A 26,115-nucleotide genomic window follows, 5' to 3' on the forward strand; every position below is an offset into this window, starting at 1 on the left:
GGGGGGCATGGGGCCATCGAGGCCCCACTGTGTAATTTCTTCCCCCCGCTTGAGGTTAATGTAAAGGATTATTTCATCTTTAGGGTTGGTAAGAGTTGAAGCAGTTTCTAGATGCTGAGCAAGTATGTGAGAGAAGGGGAATAGAGAGATAAGAGGGAACAATCTATTATTTAGGTTAATCAGTCTGCAAAGTAATAATGACTGAATTCTTAAGCAAATTATGTTATAAGGATTCTGGTTAGTGAGCACTGATTTCTTGTTTGCAACCCTGTATTGAAAGCTCCTGGAAGACAAAGACTTTTCATATTTGTATTTTCTTCTAAACCAGTGTCTTGAGCAGAGAGTTTTCAATAAATAATTGTTGAAAGAATGAGGTAGGTGGGAAAAGGTAAAAGGCCCCAGAGTGGAAATTTCCAGCGATGGGACAAGGCTAGCTGAAGACATGTCCCTAATTACTTTTTTCTAATCCTTAGTTCTTCTAAGAAACAATCCTGGGTCATTGGGCTAGGACCAGGAAACCCTGCTTGGGGAGCAGCTCTGTGATACTATGTAATGAAGGATTATATTTTCTTGTAAAACTTTAGGAATCTGGATATCCTTTACAAGACCGTTAAGGTATAATTTATTGGATGCTTGCTATGTCCTTATATATTGTTACTTGTATTTTTCACAACAGCCCAGTACTTACATTATAGAGAGACCCAAAGCCCTTTAGAAGTTGCCGAGCCAGCATGTGGAGCCAGGCTTGTGGGATTCAAAAAGTTCATGTTAACGGGGCCTGTTATTACAAAAGTGTTAATTGTGCTTGAAGAAATATCTGGACCCTTCCTTAGAGGCCTGGGAAGCTCCTCTGCCCATGGAGCACAGAGTACATTCATGAGGTGTACTCAAGTCTGCACAACGAATAGGCAGTGCAGTCTGATTCCTCAGCTGGCTTGTTCTATGTCACTATTTTCTGTTTGGGTATAATTTCTGGGATACCTGGAATTGAACATACCAGTTTGGGCTACATTTTCCACCTACTCATTCCTGGGGCCCAGGACACTGAGGGTAGCATTAGTCACTCGTTACTAGACAGAACTGTTACAGAAAAAAGTCTGAAGAAAATACTGTGAGAGGTATTGAACTTGAGTATAAAATGTATTCAGTCAAGCTGATCCTGCTTTTGACTTTACTATTTTTTTCCCTCAAAGTAATCTCTATGCCCAACATGGGGCTCAAACTCACAACCACAAGATCAAGAGTCACATACTCTTCTGACAGAGCCAGCCAGGTGTCCCATGCTTTTGACTTTATTCTCATTCCCAGATTATTTCCTTGTTTCCCCAGGAAGTACCTAGATGCTGGTTCTTACCTCTTAAACTGCCTCTCACTGATTTGCCCATTGACATCAGTGATTGATTGGATTGACTGACTGCTTTTTTAAGATTTTATTTTTAAGTAATCTCTACACCCAACATGGGGCTCGAACTTACAACCCTGAGATCAAGAGTCACATGATCTACCGACTGAACCAGCCAGGCCATGAGTGATATTTTTTTTTTTCATTCACCATCCTCCATGCTTTCATTGGGCCTCCTTTTGAAAAGGGAATTGTTAATGCATTGACTGATTTCCTGAACTTACTTTTTAAACAACGTGAATGGAGATCAAAATAAAAGGGAAAAGTTACATAGTCTGATACCTACAAGACTTAAAATTTTCCACATGCCCTTCCCGTATTGGTCCAGCCTGACTACTGGCGATATGTTTATTATTTTTATTTTTTTAAGATTTTATTTCTTTATTCATGAGCGACAGAGAGAGAGACAGAGAAAGGCAGGGGGAGAAGCAGGCTCCCCAAGGAGCAGGGAGTGTGATGCAGGACTCGATCCCAGGAGCCCGGGATCTTGACCTGAGCCAAAGGCCGATGCTTAACCATCTGAGCCACCCAGGTGCCCTGGCGATATGTTTAAAGGAAGAGGCACCGGTGCTTTAGAAACAAGCCCAGGGCTCACAACTGGCCTCAGAGGAGTGTGTGTCAGAGCCAGTGCCAGTACGCACAGTCCCCTGCTGCCGGCCGTGCTGCTGCCGCTTAGACACCTTCCCTCAGCCCAAGGACGCTGTGGCGCTACCTACACCAACAGGGAAGGTGGAGAGGCAGTGAAACAAGGTGATTTTGTAGAACTTCAAACGGGAGAAGCTTGACGAGTTCAGGAGAACGTACGTGTTGGTTTGAGTCATGTGGAGGGTGGGGTCTGTAGATACACCCTTAATTAGAGCAAAGAGCCAAAGAAGGCAATACATACACGTGTTCCAGTTGGTTAAGACTTGGTAAAAATTTGTACCATGTTTATTTAGAGAAACTTAAAAAGTATAGAAAATAATACCCATATTCCTGCTACCTAGAATTGACTGACCATCATTAAATATTGGCTCATTGAAAAATTTCAATGGAAGAAAACATTGCAGATAAAAACCCTATTGGATTTGCAAGTCCAACACCATTACTTGCTTCTCTTCTTCCAAAGCCAATATGAACATGAATTTGGTGTTTCCTTGTGAGTCCATTTTCTGTAGTTACATACATGAATAGCTCATACCCATTAGAATGGCTGTTGTCAATAAGAAATAACAGGTGTTGGCAAAGATGTGGAGAAAAGGGAACCCTTGTGCACTGTTGGTAGGAATGTATTTTGGTGCAGCTACTATGGAAAACAGTGCGGAGGTTCCTCAAAAATATTAAAAATAGGAGTGCCTGGGTGGCTCAGTCGGTTGTGTCCGACTCTTGATTTCAGCTCAGGTCATGATCTCAGGGTTCTGAGATCGAGCCCTGCGTTGGGCTCTGCGCTGGTTGTGGAGCCTGCTTAAAGTTCTCTCTCTCCCTCTACCCCTCCCTGCCCCTCCAAAAAAAAATTAAAAATAGACTACCATATAATCCAGCAATTCCACTTCTGGGTATTTATCTCTCTCTCTCTCTCTCTTCCTCTCTCTCTCTCTCACACACACACACTTTTATTCAGCCATAAAAAAGGAAATTCTGCCATTTGTGACAACATGGATGGACCTTAAGGACACTATGCTAAGTGAAATTAGACAGAATGACAAATACATCTTTTATAGGTGGAATCTAAAAACAAAACCAAAAACAAACTCATAGAGAACAGATAGGTAGTCATCAGAGGTTGAGGGGGGGAGAAATGGGTGGGGGGGGATATAAATTTATTTTAAAAATAATAATGAAAAAGGTGTTTTGCACTATCCCACTTTGAATTATATACTGTTAATTTATTATTACTAGTGTATTTAGCTTGTATCTACTATTTTACCTTTTGCTTTCTATTTGTCCCACCTTTGCTCTGCTTTTTGTTCGTCTTTCTTTCATTCTTAAAAGTAGCCTGAATTTTTGTTTTCATATTCCACTTTTTCTGTCTATTGGTTTGGAAGTCATTGACCCTATTCCTGTTCTTAGAGTGGCTACCCTTAAAATTTTACATTGCAAACTTAACAGAGCCTAAACATCCCACTCCTTCTAAATAATACAAGGACCTTGGAATACTCTAACTCCAATGGCTGTCCCCTTTCACCTTGTAAGTAACCTTATAAGTCTGATCTGCGTCTGTCCTTTTTTTTCAGCCCACGCATTTGCCTTCATGATCATTATACTGAATTATACAATGTTTGTTTGGATTTATCTACATGTTTATCATTTTTCTCAACAATCCTTGTCTTCTTTCATCACTTTTCTTCTTTCTAAATTACATACTTAGAACTTCTTTTAATGTAGGTCTATGGTGATTTTTTTTTATAAGATTTTATTTATTTATTTGTCAGAGAGAGAGAGCACAAGCAGGGAGAGCTGCATGCAGAACAGCAGGGCAGGCAGAGGGAGAAGCAGGCTCCCTGCAGAGCAGGGAGCCCGATGTGGGGCTCTATCCCAGGACCCTGGGATCATGACCTGAGCCGAAGGCAGCCACTTAACTGACTGAGCCACCCAAGTGTCCCTATGGTGATTTTTTTTTTTTTAAGATTTATTTATTTTAGAGAGAGAGAGCATGAGTGGGAGGGAGTGGCAGAGGGAGAGGGAGAGAGAGAATCCTCAAGCAGACTCTCCACTGAGCGTGGAGCCCCCCTGGGGCTTGATCCCACGACCCTGAGATCATGACCTGAGCCAAAATCAAGAACTAGCTGCTTAACTGACTGAGCCACCTAGGCACCCCAGTCTATTGGTGGTTTTTTAAAAACTTTATTTTGAGATAATTGTATCTGGGAGCTAGGGAGAGTCACTGACCTAGAACCACTTTAACATGCTTCCAGGGTCCTATCCAATGCAAGAATCTTAGACTCAGTTCCTCTAACTTGCCCCTGGCTCTGCTGGTGCTCCTGAGTAGGCATTTACCATTAGGTAACACCCCTCTCTAAATCCCGCATAGCTTTGGGTTCAGCTCAGAAATTTTTTTTCATCTCCTTTGAGATTTCACTTCCTGGAAAACTGGCAATGAAATAAAAATTATGGGTTTTCTTTAGCAAAAAAAGAAAAAGAAATTATGAGTAAATGTAGTCATGATAGGATCTTGCTTTTAAAAGTTATTTGAGCTATGCCTGGCTGGCTCAGTCAGTGGAGCATGCAACTCAGGGTTGTGAGTTCGAGCCCCATATTGGGTGTAGAGATTACTTAAAAATAAATCTTAAATATTTATTTATTTATTTATTTATTTATTTATTTATGCTACCATGAATGGCAACTGGAAATCTGTGTTAGAGTAAGACAGGATTGTTGTAGGGAGCTCATTCTTTGGAATTCATATCATCGTCATCATTACATTTATTTAGTATTTATTGACAGTCTGTTCTATGGCAAGCACTGTGGGGAGAATATAACAATGAGCAGCACTGATGGTTATTCTTCACTTGTGAAGTTTACATTCTAGTGGAGGAGGCACTCACAAAAAATGAGCAATCAGATTGTAGTAAGTTCCCTCCAAAATGGCTCCCAAGGATCCCCACTGTATGGTATTTACATCCTTGTGTAATCCTCTCATATTTTACCATAGTTGGTCTGTGTGATTAATAGCATATAGCAGAAGTGATGATATGTCACTTCCTGGATGAGGTTATAAAAAAGACTTTTGCATCTTAGGTGCTCACACATTCTCTTAGATCACTCCCTTTGTGGGAAGCTGTCATGTTGTGGGGGTACTCGGGCAGCCTGTGGAGAGGTCTGCTTGCTAAGGAACAAACTGAGCCCTGCCAATAACCTCATGAGTGAGTTTGGAAGTGAATCCATCAGCCCCAGTTGAACCTTGAAATGACTAACCGTGGCTAACAGGTTGACGGCAACCTCATGAAAGATTCTGTCCAGAACATCCAGCTAAGCCAGTCCTGTATTCCTGATCCACAGACATGTCAAGATAGCAAATGTTTGTTTTAAGCTTCTAATTTTAGGGATAATTTGTTATGCATCAGTAGATAACTAATACACAGACAGATGAAATAGCTGCAAATTGGAATAAATGCATATTCTCTTACGGTAGAGCAGATGCCCATCAAGAGAAGTGGTATGGTCAAGTGGTTAATGAAATAGGCTTTGGAGCCTGAATGCTGGTTTCAGATCCTGGCTCTGCCACATACTGGCTGTGTGATCTTAGCAAGTCTTTTCTTTTTTTTTTTTAAGATTTTTTTGTTTCTTTTTGAGAGAGAGAGAGTGCGAGCACAGAGGGAGAGGGAGAAGCAGACTCCCTACTGAGCAGAGCTGATGTGGGGCTCAAACCCAGGACCCTGAGATCATGACCTGAACCAAAGGCAGACACTTAACCGACTGAGCCACCCAGGAGCCCACTTTTTTTTTAATGTCTATTTTCTAATTTGATCATTTGTAGAATGAAGATTAACAGTACTTATGTTAAGGTTGTTGTGAAGAGTCAAGAAGTTAGAAAAAAGTGTGTAGCCCAGAACTTGACACATTTTAAAGGTTCAATTAATATAACTATTGTTAATCTGTATTCTTGAGCATTTGTTATTAATCTATTTGTTTTTTTTTTTTTGAGATTTATTTATTTATTTATTTGAGAGAGAGAGCATGAGCAGGGGGAGGAGTAGACTCCCCACTGAGCCGGGAGCCCGACGTGGGGCTCGATCCCAGGACCCAGGGATCATGACCTGAGCTGAAGGCAGATGCTTAACTGACTTAGCCATCCAGGCACCCCATGTTATTAATCTATTTGTTTGAGCTATTTGCTAATGGTCTTTCATACTGGAAAATGGCTATTGAAGGTGAATGCCCCTGTCTAAATCTGACTCAAATTTAGCAGTGCCATCCACACTGTGTTGAGCACCTACTATGTGCCAGGGACAATGCTAGGTCCTGAAAAAAGTAAGATATGATCCATGTCCCCAGAGTTCAAATTCTCATAAGGGAGGCAGAAACAAATGTATTCGTGTAATTAAGGGTTCTAAGTCTAAAAGACTTGTGAGTTGAAGAATCTTGAAGAATTTATCACCCAAATGCCATTCGAATTTGGTATACTCCTTGTTATGGGGAGAAACTTGATAGGTCTATGCCTAGGAGAAAATTTGAGAATCAGTTTAGAAGTTCAGAAATGAAAATATCCGTTTTCATTGCTAATGGAGGCTGTAATTTATACTGGGAATACAAAGCACAGAGGAGAGAGGGGCACCTGGGTGGCTCAGTCGTTAAGCGTCTGCCTTCGGCTCGGGTCATGATCCCAGGGTCCTGGGATCGAGCCCTGCATCGGGCTCCCTGCTCGGCGGGAGGCCTGCTTCTCTCTCTCCCACTCCCCCTGCTTGTGTTCCCTCTCTCACTGTGTCTCTCTCTGTCAAATAAATAAATAAAATCTTTAAAAAAAAAACAAAAACAAAGCACAGAGGAGAGCAGTAAGCTGAAATGAAGACAGGCTTTGGATCTCAGCTTAAATGTCACTTCCTGAGAGAGCCTCCTCCACATACCCCTGTTCTCTTCCTTCCTCTTCATAGCATTTATCATAATTAATGCTTATTTGTGTTTTTTTTTTTTTTTTTTTCATAAGCACCATGAGGGCAAGAATCTCATCTGGTTTACTCACCACTATAAACACAGCATCTAGCTTGATCTAGGGGCCTAATACATTTTTGTAAATGAATGTTAAATGAGTGTTTAGAACTATTAGCATCCTGGTGGGTCATTGAAGACCCATAGAAAACTTGAGATCAGGATGCCTGGCTGGCTCAGTTGTTAGAGTATGCGACTCTTGATCCTGGGGTTCTGAGTTCGAACCCCATCTTGGGTGTAGAGATTACTTAAAAATAAAATCTTAAAAAAGAAAAAACTCGAGATCAATGCAGCAGGATGCTGAGTCAAAGACTGAATTTGTGTGCAGTCTTTTACTTCTCTAGCAAAGAGAGGTGCCGGAAAGGCCTTCATGGTCCATAAGAGGGGAATTCCTTTGGAGGACAGTGCTGTAGAATTTCCTCCCCTCCACTTGATACACACAAAATCCAGGAGGGATGAGGAGGAGGCTCTCTTGTTAGGAAATAGAGGGTAATCAGCCTTCTTGTGCTTTGAAGACTGTAAAGGATACTGGTGATCTTACATCTAGCATCCATGGTCCTCTTGGCCCTTACAGGACTCCAGTTTTACTCAAGTAGCCATACCTCCCCCTTGCAACTTATGTGACTCAAGGAGCACCCACCCCATTGCCAATTCCAATTATGGTAACCCCTTTTCCCTTCTGGAACCCAATCTTAAGTCTTCTTCACATCTGCTAGGCAGTTACTGATTGGGAGGCAGAGTATGTGCCTGTGTGACCTAATTGGTCAAAAAAACCGGAAGGAATGATTTTAGATGGAAAAGAAAGTATATGGTCCTGATTGCTCCTGGTAGACATCTGGAAAACCACTTTAGTATGAATTTGAAACCTACCATGTTTAGAGGAGAGCAGAGAGACTAATAGACTGGGTCCTTGATAAGTTGTTGAACCATTGAGTTCACCAACCTTAAAGTCTGTTTTGCCAGTTGTGTGAGATAATAAATTTATTTACTGCTTAAGAAGACCGTTTGAATCAGCTTTTCTATTATCTGCAGCCAAACTGGTTCCAACTGACGCATAATATTTGACCTCCTGGCTCAATTAGTGCAGCTAGTCAGAAGAGTGGGCAAGTCACCCTATTGTCTTGGAAAAGGCAAGCAGTTGGATTCTGTGTTTCCAGGGTTGAAAATGAAAATCTGTTTAACTAGCAGCTATTGCTAGTGAGAATAGCCAGGTAAGGAAAGGGATTGGGGGCAGGGTTGAGAACATGTTTGCGTGGGGCAGACACAGAGATCAAACTCACAGTAACCCCAGCTGCCTAGGAAGAAGGCTAAATATGGGCCTGAAAGTATTGTACCTGAAAAGCTGTGACCCTGAGACTTCTTGTGAGACACATCATGATTAATGCCCTCTGTTGGAGATCCTTGTTGGCCCTTATGGGACCTGCACAACCACAGGCCTGGAAAATACAGGTCGTCAAACAGCGACACCATGTGGCTGTAAGATGCAACGACAATAGTGGGCCAATGAGACGCCAGGCCTTCCCTTCAGGTGTGTGGAAGTTGTATTTTTCTGCTAGGAATTTTTGGATCACTTAACCCCCATGAGTTTTTGAAAATGGTGTACAGGGACCCTATTTGTAGGTTCTGAATTTATTAAGCTGAGAAATAAAATATTGAGGTGATTTCCTTTTGTGAGGAAAAAAAGCAGTGATCGTATTTGTACATGGTGGAGCTGTTTTTACAGTTTTTATCTGTATTATCAAGATGCATGAAAATTAGGCTTGAAGACACCCAAACAAAAACCTTTCCATTTTATTACTTCCTTTGAAAACTTGTCTATGGTTTCCCATCACCCCCTGGATAAAGTCCCAGGTCCTTAGCACACCTCCTTTGGCCTTCCTACTCTGCCTCTCCAGGGATGGAACGTATTACTCAGTTTCGTCAGGAAACCCTCAGTAAGTTCCATTATATTTTTTTAAAGGCTTTGGGAGTTAGGTTTTAGGAGAGGGCAGATATGAGCTGTACCAAAGGGGCCCAGGTTTAATGACAAAAAATAATAAGGTTTACTGATTACTTGTGATCTAGGCATTATAATAATGTGCTTTGAAATTATTTAATTTGCACATGAAGTTTTCTCTAAATATCTTTCCTCCCTGTATTGCTGGGGAACTCCTACCATTCAGAATCATTCGAGTATTCCTCTAAGTTTGCAGTTCTTGAGCTTGGCTGCACACTGGAATCACTTGGGGAGGGGGGAGGGGAGAGACATTATTGACAAACTATTAACACCTGAGTCCCACCCTGGAGATAATGATTTAAGTCGTCTGGGGCTTGAGCACCAAGTTTTCACAGCTCCTCAGGTGATTCTAATATGCAGCCAGGGTTGAGACCCACAGGTCTAGGAAGACTAAAGTGACCCATTTAGATAATTCTTCTCCTTCCCTTCTGTGCCCTGCGCAAACTTCTCTGATTATGCCTATCACACTGATCTTAATTTCAGAGCGTATATTCATCCCCCTAACTAGACTTTGAGCATCTCCGGTCAGCCACCTCTGCATTTCTGGAGCCTCAAGTAGGGCCTGACACTTCGTGGAGACTTGAAAATGCTGAACGGGGCGCCTGGGTGGCTCAGTCATTAAGCGTCTGCCTTGGGCTCAGGTCATGATCCCAGGGTCTTGGGATCGAGTCCCACATTGGGCTCCCTGCTCGGCAAGAAGCCTGCTTCTCCCTCTCCCATTCCCCCTGCTTGTGTTCCTGCTCTCGCTATCTCTCTCTCTGTCAAATAAATAAATAAAATCTTTAAAAAAAAAAGTGCGGAACGGAAGGGTAGAATGTCATCAACAAACACATACTGGGGTCCTCCAAATGCCAGGTGTTGCCGTGCTCAGCAAGGTCTGGAACCTAGAGAACAGGCTGACTAGTCCTGTAGCAAGGGCTCACAGTCACAGCCTGAGTATGTGTGTGGAGGGCAGTGTGCGGTGGCTACCTTGCCGGGGCCTCATTTTCACCTACGGCCTCAAATATGTATTTCTGCGGTCTTCCGGGCAAATGAGTTTCCAGGTGGCTGTTGACGGCACCTGCAAGGCCAGGGCTTGTCTTCAGCGCGACGGCGGTGCGCAGGCGCACACCGTGAGCTCGGCGCACTCTCGCCTACGTGACTGTAAGTCCCGCCCCCACAGCGGAGCGAACCGGACGCGGGGCCGACCTAGACCCCTGGGTCCCCGCCCTCTCCCCGCCCCCACCACCCGCCCGGAGGTGGGAGAAAACAGCTCCCGCGTTCGGAGGAGGAGCCGAGGCGGGCCCTCTCGCCGCGCTCCAGCTCGATTGGCCGGCCTCCCGCGGCGCGATAACGGTCGCGGAGGCGGGGCCAGAGGGGGCTGAGTGGGGCCGGGCCGGGCGCGCTGCTGGAGGGAGGCCGCGGCCGAGGAAGGTGAGTGGAGCTGGGGTTCCCCTCCCTGAAGCATCCCCGGGACCGGCCTGGCCTGGTCCGAGGGAATGGTCAGAACGACCCTTGTCCGGGCGCCCAGAGAGCCCGCCGGTTAAAAATCCCTGTATAAGGTTTGCGGTCCTGGACAAACCTGGTTCGAGTCCTGGCTCCCCGGCCTTTGCCATCTTTGGCTGCTCATTTAACGTCTCAGCGCCTCCGTTTCTTCATGCGTAGCATACAGCTGGTAATTCTTGGCGTTAGGTGTGGGTTGAGAAGGTTAAACGAGGCCGTAAGCGTAAGGCTTAGAATGATACGGGGCGCAGACTGGATTGCGGTTAAGTCCTGGGCGATTCCTCCGCATCCAAGAGTCGACCAGAGCTCACCCGCTTTGCTTTTCAGTGTCAAGTTGTCTGAGAAGGTTGCTTGGCTAGAGAAGACTCGGAGCAAAAGGGGGATAGATACACGAAGGAGTAGGCGAGTAGCCCTTCCAACGGCTCTTTAGGCTCATTCCAGATTCGGAGGCCCGCTGACTTTCTGCGGAGTCTAAATAGATTCTGTGAAGAAAGTCAATGAGGTGGAAATGTCAGGAGGCTGGGATCCGGCACCTAGAGACCGCACGGAAAGGGTTTCTACTACCACTTATTTTCCAACCATAATATTAAGCATTGTGCTGGCATCACCTACGTTGGTTCCAGTCCTCTGCATGAGTTTTTACTTTCTGCATTGCCAGGTAGACTCCGGCCTCCCCCGCCACACCTTGAGGAAGAGGTGGCTGACTGGGGTTTTGTCCGCAGCTTCTGCCTCAAAGGCGGAGAGGCGTGTTCTGGCCCTTTGTGTACCCTCTCCTGGGGCAGAGTGATTGGGTGGAGATGACTCCCAATCCTAACTCCCATTTCCTTATTTGCAGTAGATTCACTTCTTAAGAATTGAGCAGCACGCTGGCATGTTTTTGGAGTAGAGCTTTTGTATTTAATTGACAGAGACTTTGAAAGCATTGCTTGTTCCATTTATTGCAGTAATGTGAAATATATGCTTTTGAGATAGTTAATTACAGATTTTGATGTCTCAATTGAGAAAGAATCATTACAGGCCATGGTTTGTTATTTCCAGCTTTCCCCAAGAAAGTGGTGAAAAATAGTTACATTTATTGGATGATGCTTATTACCTGGGCTTCAGACCTATGAAGGGTAAGTTACCAGAGGACTCTTCGAAACCTGGACAGTGCCAGAAGATACAACATGCCTTGCTTCTCTGCATTTGGCTTTTTATGCCATTTACAAACCAACTTGTATCCTGCAACCCCTATTCCCATGGTCTTACTTTAGGTGTGTTATGGCACTGATTAAAGCTATAGCATCAGCTTTCGCCTTGGAAAACATTTGGTCTCTGCCTGTGACTCAAAGTTCCAGATCTGTGTCCTCTCACAGCTTATAGTGGGGGAAAATGCTGGTGCACACTATCAGCACATTAATTTCCCAGCATGGACCTCTGGAAAGGAGGGCTTGGTCACTGGTGGAATTGAGACAGTTTTTCTTCCTGCCTTTGCCTTTTGTGTTTAGTGGTATTTGTCTGAGAGTGCTTCATTTTAGTACCCTTGCAAATGAGAATAATCTACCTTTGTAGCCAGAAGTCAGAATTGATGATAGGTTATGATAAATCTGGACTCCCACCTAAATGTTTCAACAAAGCAGGGAGAGGAAAGAAGAGAAGGGAGGAGACACATGATCATGAGCGTCGAGTCCATCAGTGGTTACTTCAGTTGTTCCTACTTGAGTTCAGTGTTTAGCAGTACCATAGATGCCTGCTCTGGGAGTGACACAAGACCATTCTTAGTAGGAAGTTGAACATTTTAAGATTTTGGTTTCTTTATCTTTTTGAAATCTAGATGAAGATCCAGTTTCGGACGTGAGACTCACTGGGTGATCATTTCATTGAGATCAACTTAAATGACCAGGTGAAAAGTGCAAGAGGAATGTGCTATGACTGAGGTATGTCTAATGTGATAGATAACTCTCTCTGGATGTTGGGAGGCCATGGAAAAGACCTATTATTTGTTGAATACTGTAATAGATACATTGCATATATTTCCTTCTGATCTCCTGATAATCCTATCAGGTAGATATTTTAAACTCAGGTAAGGAAACTGAAGCCCAGAGAGGTTAAGTAACTACATTAATTCACATAGTTGGTGGTCACCAACTCTAATCACCAACTCTGTCCTGCTATGAGCCAGGCACTGTTCTATTTTCTTTCTATATTAACTCCTAATTTCCATAACACCCCTATGAGCCAAGTACTTTTACAATCCTCATTTTATGATAATGAGATCAGGGCACAGAGTCATTAGTATTTTCCTGGCTGTGTGGCAGAATCCACAATTCAAATCCAGTCAGCCTGGCTACAGACCTATACCAGCTTTCTTTTGGTTAGGGTTTTCATTACTTTTGTTTTTATTATTTAATAAAAATTTTTTTATTATAAAATGAGTTTTTATTAAGTCAAACAGAAAACACATGTACCAAATGTGTAGCTTAATAAATTATTAAAATAAGATGATACAACTCAGATCAGGGTGTAGAATCATGCTCACCATGCCAGAGCCCCTCTATTGCTCCATGTCAATCACAGTTACTTCTGTACTCCCATTAGTAGCCATTCTTCTGACTTCTATAGTAATTGCTTCCTTGTGTTTTTTTTTTTTCGTAAATGTATATTTCTAGACACTGTAGTGTAGCCTTGCTGATTAAAAAAATTTTTAAGAACTTTTTTTTTAAGATTTTATTTATTTTAGAGAGAGAGAACGAACGGGGAGAGGAGCAGAGAGGGAGGGAAAGGGAAAGAATCTCAAGCAGACTCCTTCTGAGCGTGAAGCCTCATACTGGGCTCCATCTCATGACCCTGAGATCATGACCTAAGCTGAAACCAAGAGCAAGATACTTAACCAACTGAGCCACCCAGTTCCCCCTTAAAAACTCTTTTAAAATATCTTTAAAAAATCTTTTAAAAGATCTGTAGGTTTCCAGGGTGCCTGGGTTGTGCAGTCAGTTGAGCATCTGACTCTTGGTTTTGGCTCGGGTCGTGATTTCAGGGTCATGAGATTGAGCCCCGCGTTTGGCTCCATACTCAGCCTGGAGAGTCCGCTTGAGACTTTCTCTCAAATAAATAAATAAATCTTCTAAAAAAATCTGTAGGTTTTCTCTTTATTCCTTCCTTTCCCTTATAATTTATCTGATGCAGGATCTGGGTTTGACTTACATATCCTACAGTCTGGATTTTGCTGATTATAAATTCATGTACAATTCAATTATGTTCTGCCCTGGGTAATTCCTGCACATTGGTAGCTGGATCCAGGACTGGATCAGACTCAGATTCAAGTCCTTTGGCAGTTCTTTAAGCGGTGTTTCGCAAGACCATTGGAGGTGCCTATGTTTCTCTTTGTGATCTCAGCAACTCTTGATACTTCATGCCTGTATCTATTCATTTAAGGTTGCAAAATAGTGGTATTTTAATTCTATCCTGTTTTTTTTTTTTCTTATTAATTGGCATACTAGTCCCTTATTTGTCATCTGGATACACAGCTGTACAATTCCTTTAGGACAGGCAGCGTAAATGCTTGATTCTTTCCATTTATGTTCCTTATCTTCTGAAGACCATTCTTTTTAGAAAATCTAATGTCAGTATAAGGTCATGAACTTAAACATATTTGTTGGGTTTTAGTTCATTGCAATCATTATCATTATTGAAGCTCATGTTGTCTCATCTTTGCCCTGCGGGGAGCCTATTTAAGCCTGTTCTTTTGATACGACCCTTAATAGTCTGATAGCTTGTTATCTGATAGCTTGAATGCTCTGTCCCAAATCTGAAATCATCCATTTATTCAAAAAAACTCTGGGTTTTTTTTTTAGAGGGAAATTGCATTTCAGGGTCATAATCTGTATGCTAGGGATCCATAGTCATTGTTTGAGGCTTTTCAGTAGGCAGAGCTAGAATTCCTACATCTGTTTATATACAGACACACACACATTAAAGATTAAGTATCTCATGAGTGCATATAAATACTTCCAATACAAATTGAGACTATAGAGCTTTTATTTAATTTCTCTATTATATCTATAACCCCATTTTTTTTTTTTTTTAAGATTTTTTATTGTTTGACAGCACAAGCAGGGGATTGGGGGAGGGAAAAGCAGGCTCCCCACTGAGCAGGGAGCCCAATGCAGGGCTGGATCCCAGGGCCCCGGGATCATGACCTGAGCCGAAAGCAGATGCTGAACCATCCAGGTTCCCCTATATATCATTTTGGTTACCCAATGCTCCTTTATTAGGTTCCTCAGGAAGGAATATCCCCTAAGTTCTTGTATGTGGATAAAAGCTTGTGTTCTTTATACTTGAAAGGCAGTTTTGCTGATATAAAGTCCTTGGTTCACACTTGTTTTCCTTGAGTTTCTTAAATATATTACACTCTTTCTTCTGGTATAAAGCATTGATATCAAAGCCAGATGATAATCTAATATTTTTTCCCCTTATAAGTCATTGTTCTTTTTTTCTAGATGACCAGAGAATTTTTTCTTTGAAGTCTAGTAATTTTATTAGGATGGGTCAGTATTCTCAAGTATGTGATATGCTCTTTCCATATGTAATTTCAAATGTATATATTTTTTCATTTCAGGAAAGTTTTATTTTTTAAACAGCTTTATTGAGATATAAGTGATCTACAATAAGCTGCACATATTTAAAGTGTACTATTTGATAAGTTTTGACATATATATATATGTCAAACCATCACACAATCAAGATTGGGCATATATCCATCACCCCCAAAATTCCCTTTTTCCCCTTTGTGGTCCATCTTTCCAGCCTCTTGTTCCCCTAGCCACCACTGATCTACTTAGATTAGATTAGTTTTTGTTTTCTGTTTTCTAGAATTTTATATAAATGGAGTCATACAGTATGTATATCTTTGGCTTCTTTTACTCAGTGTAAGTGTTGTCTGGTTCATATGTGTTGTTGCATATATCAATAGTTCATTCCTTTTTTTTGAAGGTTTATTCCTTTTTATTGCTGAGAGGTATTCCATTGTGTGCATATACTAGTTTGTGTATCCGTTCAGCTTTGATGGACATTTGAGTTGTTTTCAGTTCCTGGCTATTACAGATAAATCTCTTAACTTTTATGTACAAGTCTTTGTGTGGTCATATGCTTTCATTTCTCTTGGGTAAATACCTAGGAATGGAATGGCTGGGTCTTAGGTGTATAGTTAACCTTTTAAAAAAACTGCCAAAGTGTTTTTCAAAGTGGTTGTCCTATTTTACATGACCATCAGCAGTGTATCTTAGTTCCAGTTCCTTCATGTTAAGAGTCTGTTTTTTTGGTTTGTCTCTTTTTTATCCCTTTGCTCTATTTTGTTTCTTAAATTCTACATGAGTGAAATCATATGGTATTTGTATTTCTCTGAGTGACTTATTTCACTTAGCATAATACTCACTAGGTTCATACATATTGTTTTATAGCCGAATAATATTCCATTGGATATATATTGCATCTTCTTTTTCCATTCGTCTATCAATGAACACTTGGGCTGCTTCAGTAGTTTGGCTATTGTAAATAATACTGCTATAAACTAAGGGTGCATGTATTCCTTTGAATTAGTGTTTTCATATTTTTTGGATAAATACCCAGTAGCATGATTACTGGATCATAGGGTGGTTCTATTTTTAATTTTCTGAGGAACCTCCATATCGTCTCACACAGTGACTGTACCAGTTTGCATTCCCACCAACGGTGCACAAGGGTTCCTTTTTCTCTACATCCTTGTCAGTACTTGAGTTTTTGATTTTAGCCATTCTGAGAGGTATGAGATAATATATCATTGTGGTTTTGGTTTGCATTTCCCTGATGATGAGTGATATTGAGCATGTTTTCATGTGCCTGTTGGCCATCTGTATGTCATCTTTGAAGAAATGTCTGTTTATGTTCTCTGCCCATTTTTAATTGGATTATTTGTTTTTTCGGTATCAGGTTGTATAAGGTCTTCAAATGTTTTGGATACTAACCCTTTATCAGATATGTCATTTGCAGATATCTTCTCTCATTCTGTAGGTTGCTTTTTAGTTTGGTTGGTTGTTTCTGTTGCTGTACAGAAGCTTTTTATTTTGATGTAGTCCCAATAGCTTATTTTTGCTTTTATTTCCCTTGCCTCAGGAGACCTATCTAGAAAGATATCACTACCATCAATGTCAGAGAAATTACTGCCTGTGTTCTTTTCTAGGATTTTTATGGTTTCAGGTCTGCATTTAGGTCTTTAATCCATTTTGAGTTTATTTTTGTGTATGGTGTAAGAAAGTAGTCCAGTTTCATTCTTTTACACGTAGCTGTCCAGTTTTCCCAACACCATTTATTTATTTATTTATTTATTTTAAAGATTTTATTTATTTGTTTTTTTTTTTTTTTAAAGATTTTATTTATTTATTCATGAGAGACAGAGAGAGAGAGAGAGAGACAGAGGCAGAGGGAGAAGCAGGCTCCCCGTGGAGCAGGGAGCCCGATGCGGGACTCGATCCCAGGACCCTGGGATCACGACCTGAGCCGAAGGCAGACGCTTAACCGACTGAGCCACCCAGGCGTCCCTATTTATTTGTTTGACAGAGAGACACAGAGAGAGAGGGAACACAAGCAGGGGGAGTGAGAGAGGGAGAAGCAGGCTTCCCGCTGAGCAGGGAGCCCGATGTGGGCTCGATCCCAGGATCCTGGGATCATGACCTGAGCCAAAGGCAGACGTTTAATGACTGAGCCACCCAGGCTCCCCCCCAACGCCATTTATTGAAGAGACTGTCTTTCCCTTTGCATATTCTTTACTCCTTTGTTGAAGATTAACTGACCATATAATTGTGGGCTTATTTCTGGGTTTTCTTTTTTTTTTTTTTTTTTTTAAGTAATCTCTACACCCAACATGGGGCTTGAACTCACAATCCCGAGATCAAGAGTCACGTGCTCTCCCAACTGAGTCAGCTAGGTACCCCTGTTTCTGGGTTTTCTATTCTGTTCTACTGATCTATGTGTTTGTTTTTGTTCCAGTTACCATACTGTTTTTTTTACTATAGTTTTTGTAATATAATTTGAAATATGGAATTGTGATACCTCTAGTTTTGTTTTTTCTTTTTCAAGATTGCTTTGGCTCTTTAAAGTCTTTTGTGGTTCCCTACAGATTTTAAGATTGTTCTAGTTCTGTGAAAAATGCTATTGGTGTTTTGATAGGGATTACATTAAATGTGTAGATTGCTTTAGGTAGCATAGACAATTTAACAATATTTGTTCTCCTAATCCACGAGCGTGGATTGTCTTTCCGTTTCTTTGTGTTGTCTTAATTTCTTTCATCAGCGTTTTACAGTTTTCAGAGTACAGGTCTTTCATCTCCTGGTTAAGTTTATTTCTAGGTATTTTATTATTTTTGGTGCAATTGTAAATGGGATTGTTTCTTTTTAAAGATTTATTTATTTGAGAGAGAGAGAGAGAGCGCACGTGTGCGAGTGAGAGAGAGCACATGGTGTGGGGAGGGGCAGAGGAAGAGGGAGAGAAAGAATCCCAAGCAGACTCTCAGCTGAGCAGAGCCGGATGCAGGGCTCCATCGCTCCATCTCATAACCATGAGATCATGACTTAAGGTGAAATCAAGAGTTGGATCCTTAACCGACTGAGCCACCCAGGTGCCCTGGATTGTTTTCTTAATTTCTTTTTCTGCTGCTTCATTATTAGTGTATAGAAATACAACAGATTTCTCTACAGTGATTTTGTATCCTGCGACTACTGAATTCATTTATCAGTTCTAGTAGTTTTTTGGTGGAGTCTTTAGGGTTTTCTGTAGATAGTATCATGTCATCTGCAAATAATGAAAGTTTTACTTCTTCCTTACCATTTTGGATGCTTTTAATTTCTTTTTGTTTTTAGATTGCTGTGGCTAGGACTTCTAGTACTATGTTGAATAAAAGCGGTGAGAGTGGATATCCTTGTCCTCTTCCTGACCTTAGAGGAAAAGCTCTCAGTTTTTCCCCATTGAGTATGAAGTTAGCTATGGATTTTTCTTATATAGCCTTTATTATCTTGAGGCATTTTTCCTCTAAACCTACTTTGTTGAGGGTTTTTATCATGAATGGATGTTGTACTTTGTCAAATGCTTTTAATTTATCCATTGAAATGATCATATGGTTTTTATCCTTTCTCTTGTTGCTGTGATGTATCACACTGATTGATTTGTGAATATTGAACTACCCTTGCATCCCAGGAATAAATCCCACTTGATTTTGGTGAATGATTTTTTTAATGTATTGCTAGATTCAGTTTGTCAGTATTTTGTTGAGGATTTTTGCATCTATGTTCATCGGAGATATCAGCCTGTAGCTCTCTTTTTTTGTAGTGTCTTTTTTTTTTTTAAATTAAAAAAACTTTTTTTAAAGATTTTATTTATTTTTTCACAGAGAGAGAGAGCAAGAGAGGGAACACAGCAAGCAGGGGGAGTGGAAGAGAGAGAAACAGTCTTCCCACTGAGCAGGGAGCCCGATGCGGGCCTCAATCCCAGGACCCTGGGATCATGACCTGAGCCGAAGGCAGATGCTTAATGACTGAGCCACCCAGGTGCGCTGTAGAGTCTTTACCTGGTTTTGGTATCAGGGTAATGCTGGCCTCATAGAATGAATTTGGAAGTTTACTTTCCTCTTCTATTTTTTATTTTTATTTTTTAAAGATTTTATTTATTTATTTGACAGAGAGACACAGTGAGAGAGGGAACACAAGCAGAGGGAGTGGGAGAGGGAGAAACAGGCTTCCCGCGGAGCAGGGAGCCTGATGTGGGGCACGACCTGAGCCGAAGGCAGATGCTTAACGACTGATCCACCCAGGTGCCCCTCCTCTTCTATTTTTTAGAAAAGTTTGAGAAGAATAGGTATTAACTCTCTTTAAATGTTTGGTAGAATTCCCCTATGAAGTGGTCTGGTTCTGGACTTTATTTTTTTGGGAGTTTTTTTTTGTTTGTTGGGAGTGTTTTTTTCTAGCTCCTTTAGGTGTAAGGTTAGGTTGTTTGAGATTTTTCTTGCTTCTTGAGATTGGCCTGTATTGCTATAAACTCTCTTAGAAGAGATGATTTTGCTGCATCTCAAAGATTTTGGACCATTGTGATTTCATTTTTCATTTGTTTTCATGTAATTTTTATTTCTTCTTTGATTTCTTGGTTGACCCATTCATTGTTTAGTAGCATGTTATTTAACCTCCATGTATTTGTGCTCCAGATTTTTTCTTGTAGTTGATTTCTAGTTTTATAGTGTTGTGGTCAGAGAAGATGCATAATATGACTTCGATCTTTTTGAGTTTGTTGAGACTTGTTTTGTGGCTTAATATGTGATATGTTCTGCTCATGTTCCATGTGCACTTGAAAAGAATGTGTAATCTGCTGTTTGTGGATGGGATGTTCTTAATATATGTTAGACCCATCTAGTCCAGTGCGTCATTCAAAGGCACTGTTTCCTTGTTGATTTTCTGTTTGGATGATCTGTCCATTGTAAGTGGGGTGTTAAAGTCCCCTGCTATTATTGTATTATTATGAATTACTTCCATTGTTTGTTACTAACTGTCTTATGTATTTGGGTGCTCCCATGTTAGATGCATAAATATTTACAATTGTTATGTCCTCTTATTGTATTGTTCCCTTTTTTATTATACACTCCTCTGTCTGTTGTTACAGTTTTTGTTTTAAAGTCTGTTTTGTCCAGGGGCACCTGGGTGGCTCAGTTAGTTAAATGTCTGCCTTCGGCTTGGTCATGATTCCGGAGTGCCGGGATCGAGCCACGCATTGGGCTCCCTGCTCAGCGGGGAGTCTGCTTCTCCCTCTGCCCCTCACCCCACTCGTGTTCTCTCTCTCAAATAAATAAATAAAATCTTTAAAAAAAATGTGTTAAAATATATTTTGTCCAGTAGAAGTATTGCTACCCCAGCTTCCCCATGCCCTCACTTTCAATCTGCAGGTGTCTTTACATCTGAAATGAGTCTTTTATAGGCAGCATACAGTTGGGTCTTGGTTTTTGTTTTTTTTAAATCCACTCTTGTCACCGTATGTGTTTTGATTTGAGCATTTAGTCTATTTGCATTCAAAATATTTCTTGATAGGTATGTATTGCCATTTTGTTACTTGTTTTGTGGTTGTTTTTGTAGTTTTTCTCTGATCTTCTCTTGTTCTCTTTCATAGTTTGTTGACTTTCTTTAATGATATACTTGGCTTTCTTTCTCTTTATCCTTTGCATATTTATTACTGGTTTCTGATTTGTGGTTACTGTTAAGTTTGTATATGACATCATCTGCGTCTAGCAGTCTATGATAGGTTTGTGGTCACTTAAGTTTGAACCCATTCTTTACTTTTGTCCTCTCCACATTTTAGGTATATGGTGTTATATTTTATATCCTTCTATTTTATGAATCCCTTGCATGATTTTTACAGAAATACTTATTTTTACTGCTTTTATATTTTTTACTTTTCATATTCTCACTTATGGTCCTTTCCACTCATTTAATATTTCTTGTAGGGCTGGCTTAATGGTCATGAATTCCTTTAGTTTTTTTGTTTGAGAAAGTCTTTATTTCTCCTTCTTTTGTGAATGATAGCCTTGCTGGATAGAGTATTCTTGGCTGCAGGTTTTTCCCTACTAGCACTTTGAATATATCATGTCACTCTCTTCTGGCCTGCACAGCTTCTGCTGAAAAATTTGCTGATAGCCTTATACTTACATGTAAGTGTCTTCTTTTCTTTTATTGCTTTAAATTTTTTTTCTTTATCACTACTTTTTGCCATTTTAATGATGTGTTTTGATGTGGACCTCCTTGGGTTGAATTTTTTGGGGAATCTCTGTGCCTTCTGGATCTAGATATCTGTTTCTTAGATTAGGAAAGTTTTCAGCTATTATTTTTTCAAATAAATTTCTGCCCCCTTTTCTATCTCTTCTTTTGAGATTCCTGTAATGCAAATGTTATTATGCTGATGGAGTCACTGAGTTCCTTGAGTATATTCTCAATTTGCATATTTTCTTTGCTCAGCTTGGTTACTTTTCATTACTCTGTCTTCCAGGTCATTAATTTGTTCTTCTGCTTTCTCTAGCCTGCTATTTATTCCATGTAGTGTATTTCTAATTTGATTTGTTGTGTTCTTCATCTCTGATTGGTTGTTTTTTTTTTTTTTTTATCTTTTTGTTAAGGTCCTCACTAATATCCTCCACTCTTTTCTCAAGTCCAGTGAGTATCTTCATTACTTTAAATTCTCCATGAGGCATATTACTTGTATCCATTTCACTTAGGTCTTTTGTTGGTGTTTGGTCCTGTTCTTTCATTTGGGACCTATTTTCTGTCTTCTCATTTTGTCTAACTCTCTGTGTTTGTTTCTTTGTGTTTGGAGTCAGCTATGTCTCTTGCTTTTGATGGTAATAGTCTTTTGAAGAAGAGGCCCTGTAGCTCCCTGCAGTGCAGTGTCCCCTGTTCCCTAGGACCTGGTGCTTCAGGGAGTGTCTCCTGTGTGTGTTGCTTATGCTCTGCTGTTGAGTCCTGGTTGAAAAACTGAAGGTTTTTCCTTCAGTCCAGTTGTCTGTAGAGGTTCTCTTTGCTTGTTGTGGGAAGTGTTTGGTCCCCTGCCGAGTGGGCTGTGTTTTAACAAAGTGTGTTGTAGTCAGTCTGTGAAATGAGTCCTGCCACTGCTGCTGCTGCTGTAGCTGAGGTCCTACAAAACCCGTGGATTAGGAGATGTGGTGCTGGCGAGGTTTGCGCTGGTGTTCTTGGGAGGAGGCCTGTAAGACTGGGACTGAGGCAAGCATGACTGGGAAGGGTGGGTCCACTGACGTGTGGTGTGGGGAGATGGGGCTGGTGTAAGCAAGTGAGTGTTGGCATCTGTGATGTTTTTGCTGAAAAATTAGCTGATAGCCTTATAGGGTCTCCCTTGTATGTAACTGTTTCTTTTTGGTGTTTTCAAAATTCTCTCTTTATCATTACTTTTTGCTGTTTGACCTATTATGTGTTTGATGGTGGAACTCCTTGGGTTAACTTCATTAGGGCCTTTGTGTCCTTCCTGGACCAGGGTGTCTGTTTCCTTCCCCAAACTGGGGAGGTTTTCAGCTATTATTTCTTCTAGTAAGTTTTCTGCCTCCTTTTCTCTCTCTTCTCCTTCTGGGATCTCTATTATGTGAATGTTATTATGCTTGATTATGTTGCAGAGTTCCCTCCCCTATTCTCATTTTTTATTATTCTTTTTTCTTTTTGCTGTACAGTTTGGTTGCTTTGTATTTCTCTGTCTTCCAGATAGCTAATTTGTTCTTCTGTGTCTTTTAATCTGCTACTGATTACTTCTAGTATATTTTTCATTTCTATTATTGAATTCTATAGCTCTTACTGGTTATTTTTTTAATATATGTATATATTTTATAAAATATTTATGCATATACTTTATATTTAGTGTCTCTGTTGACATTCTCACCTAGTTCATTCACTCTTTTCTCAAGTCTAGTAATTATCTTTATGACTATTACCTTTGAAGTCTTTACCAGGCTTATTGCTTATCTCTCTTTCATTTATCTTTTTTACTGTGATTTTGTCTTGTTCTTTCATTTGGGACATATTTCTCTGTTTCCTCATTTTGTCTCTCTATATTTGTTTCTAAGTATTAGGTAGGTCAGCTACATCTCCTGGTCTTGAAAGTAGTGGCCTTGTGTAGAAGAGATCCAGTGGTGCTGTATAATGCAAATCCGCCCTGGTCACTAGAACCAGGCACTCCAAGGATGTCCCCTGTGTAGGCTTAGTGCACCCTTCTGTTGTGGCTGAGCTGCTGCTGTTGTGGGTATGCTAGTGGGTGGGGCTGGCTTCCAGCCTGACTGGCTGCAGTGACTTGATTTGCCTGATAAAGGTGTACTGGGCACAGTTTGCTCCCTGCAATGTTGAAAGGCCCACCTGCTGCCTGTGTGTTCACTGGTAGGTGGGGTCGGCATTCAGCCTAGCTAGCTGTCTACAATTAACATCTGCCATACCTGCAGGCACAGTGAAGGGCAGGACTTGCTCTCTGCACAGCCAGCTTAGAGGCTCAGTTGCAGGAACTGTGGGCATGCTGGTGGGGGGTTATTTCCTTCCCTCCCAAGGGCAGGAGTTACTTTGGAGTGGTACATTGTTGGCAGAGTTTCCTTCCAGGTGTGGCAGGGCAGGAGCTGTTTTGGAGGGATGGCTGCCAAGGTGGGCAGGTTGGGTGGGGTGGTCTGCAGGAGAATGTGGGGGGCGTGGTACTCAACAAGGTAGATGGAGAGTGTTAGAACTGGCTCTCAGAAACATCTTGCTATCTAAGCTGCAGGAGGCAAGGAAAAATGGCACCTGCCATCGCTTTTGTTGCCAGAGAAATCTTTGGCCCCTCCCGTACATATTCTAAGATTAGTCAATAAATCTCTTTCATGAATACCCCCCAGGTGGTTTTCAAGCTACTGCTTCTGTGCTGTGTCTCTGAGTTATTTAGTATGTTCGCTCTTTAAGGGCAGGGATTCGGTTTCCTGTCACCCTCTGGTTCTCCTGGAGTTAAGCCTGCTGAGTTTTAAAGTTCCTAGAGTTAAGCCCTGGTGGTCTTCAAAGCCAGATTTTTTTTTTTTTTTATTTGAGGAAGAGAGAGAGTGCGAGCATGAGCAGGGGGCGGGGAAGGGCTGAGGGAGAGGGACAAACAGACTCCATGCTGAGCACAGAACTGGATGCAGGGCTCGATCCCAGGACTCTGGGATCATGACCTGAGCTGAAGGCAGACACTTTTTTTTCTTTTTATTAACATATTTTTATTTGTTTCAGGGGTACAGGTCTGTGATTCATCAGTCTTACACAGTTCACAGCGCTCACCATAGCACATACCCTCCCCAGTGTCCATCACCCAGCCACCCCATCCCTCCCTACCCCCCTCCACTCCAGCAACCCTCAGTTTGTTTCCTGAGATTAAGAGTCTCTTGTGGTTTGTCTCCCTCTCTGGTTTCGTCTTTTTCATTTTTCTCTCCCTTCCCCTATGATCCTCTGCCTTGTTTCTCAAATTCCACATATCAGTGAGATCATATGATAATTGTCTTTCTCTGATTGGCTTATTTCGCTTAGCATAATACCCTCTAGTTCCATCCACGTTGTTGCAAATGGCAAGGTTTCATTTTTTGATGGCTGCATAATATTCTATTGTGTATGTGTATATATATATATATATACACGCACACATACCACATCTTCTTTATCCATTCATCTGTTGATGGACATCTAGGCTCTTTCCATAGTTTGGCTCTTGTGGACGTTGCTGCTATAAACATTGGGGTGCATGTGCCCCTTCGGATCACTACATTTGTATCTTTGGGGTAAATACCCAGTAGTGCAATTGCTGGGTCATATGGTAGCTCTGTTTTCAACTTTTTGAGGAACTTCCATACTGTTTTCCAGAGTGGTTGCACCAGCTTGCATTCCCACCCACAGTGTAGGAGGGTTCCCTTTTCTCCGCATCCTCGCCAATATCTATCGTTTCCTGACTTGTTAATTTTTAGCCATTTTGACTGGTGTGAGGTGGTATCTCATTGAGGTTTTGATTTGTATTTCCCTGATTGAAGGCAGACACGTAACCGACTGAGCCACCCAGGTGCCCCTCAAAGCCAGATGTTAAGCCGATTTGTCTTCCCAATGTTCCCAGTTCCAGGGGGTTAACTGGTGTGGAGTCTGATCATCTTCTTCATGCTTGTGATATCCCTTCTGTTTGTGGTTAGTTGACCAGGGGGTTGGTTCCCAACTGCATCTCTGCCCTTTCTACCCGTTTCTGTGTGGCTTTCTATGACTAGCTGTGGAAGATCTGTTCTGTCAGTCTTCACATCATTTTCAGAGTTAGTTGCATAGCTGTGGTTGTTGCCTCAGTGTGTCTGTGGGACAAGGTGAACTCAGGATCCTCCTACTCTACCATCTTCCTTCACACTTCCAGGCATGGTTCTGCAGGCTCACTCTTTATTGGTGCATTTAAAACAGAAGAGAGGGAATGTAAAGTGTGGAAGAAAAAAACGAAGTGGCTCAAATGTCCAGTTATCGAAATCAGCCAAGATCTCTAAAACAAAGGAGCCTCAGTTGGGGGAGGTGGCCTGGCTCTTTATCTAGTCTTGTGGTTGGCACTTTGTTTATTGGAGAGAGCCATCTTTGAAATGGATGCTTCTTTGAAATGGATCCCTTCACAATCAAAGCTTAAGTCAGGCACTTGCATTACAAAAAAGAAAAATAACTGTTAGAACTTAAACTATAACCATCTTAACCATTGTTTAAGTGTACAGTTAGTTCAGTGATATTCCATACATTCATAACGTGCTACCATCACCCACATCCATCTACAGAACTTTTTTTTTTTTTTTTTAAGATTTATTTATTTATTTTAAGCAATCTCTACACCCAGTGGTGGGGCTCATACTCACAACCCCAAGATCAAGAGTTGCATGCTTTTCCAGCTGGGCCAGCCAGGCACCCCAGAACTCTTTTCATCTTGTAAAACTGAAACTCTAAACCCATTAGACATTAAGTCTCCTGTCCCCCAAGGCCCTGCCCTGGCTACTACCATTCTGTTTTCAGTTGCTATGATTTTGATTGCTCTAAGTAATGTAAATGGAATCATTTAGCATTTGTCTTTTTGTGAC

At 41.3% G+C, this 26,115-nt stretch overlaps 1 protein-coding gene across 6 annotated transcripts in view; it reads left to right on the forward strand.

Annotated features, from left to right (window-relative positions):
- The window catches only part of CEP70 (centrosomal protein 70), a 104,079-nt gene that overhangs the window by 1,400 nt on the left and 76,564 nt on the right, over nt 1-26,115 (forward strand). For 3 of the 6 annotated variants that reach the window (XM_036092152.2, XM_036092151.2, XM_036092153.2), the window contains exon 2: nt 12,319-12,421. Coding sequence is in view for 1 of the 6 variants with exons in the window: in XM_078071276.1 (XP_077927402.1) it covers nt 12,413-12,421 (9 nt within the window). In the remaining 5 variants the exon portion in view is untranslated. Of the gene's footprint in view, nt 1-10,282; nt 10,437-12,318; nt 12,422-26,115 lie in introns of those variants that run through there. The other 3 variants (XM_036092146.2, XM_036092147.2, XM_078071276.1) reach the window with 2 other exon arrangements.

Source organism: Halichoerus grypus, chromosome 1 (assembly GCF_964656455.1).
Source record: "Halichoerus grypus chromosome 1, mHalGry1.hap1.1, whole genome shotgun sequence".
Lineage (NCBI taxonomy): Eukaryota > Metazoa > Chordata > Mammalia > Carnivora > Phocidae > Halichoerus > Halichoerus grypus.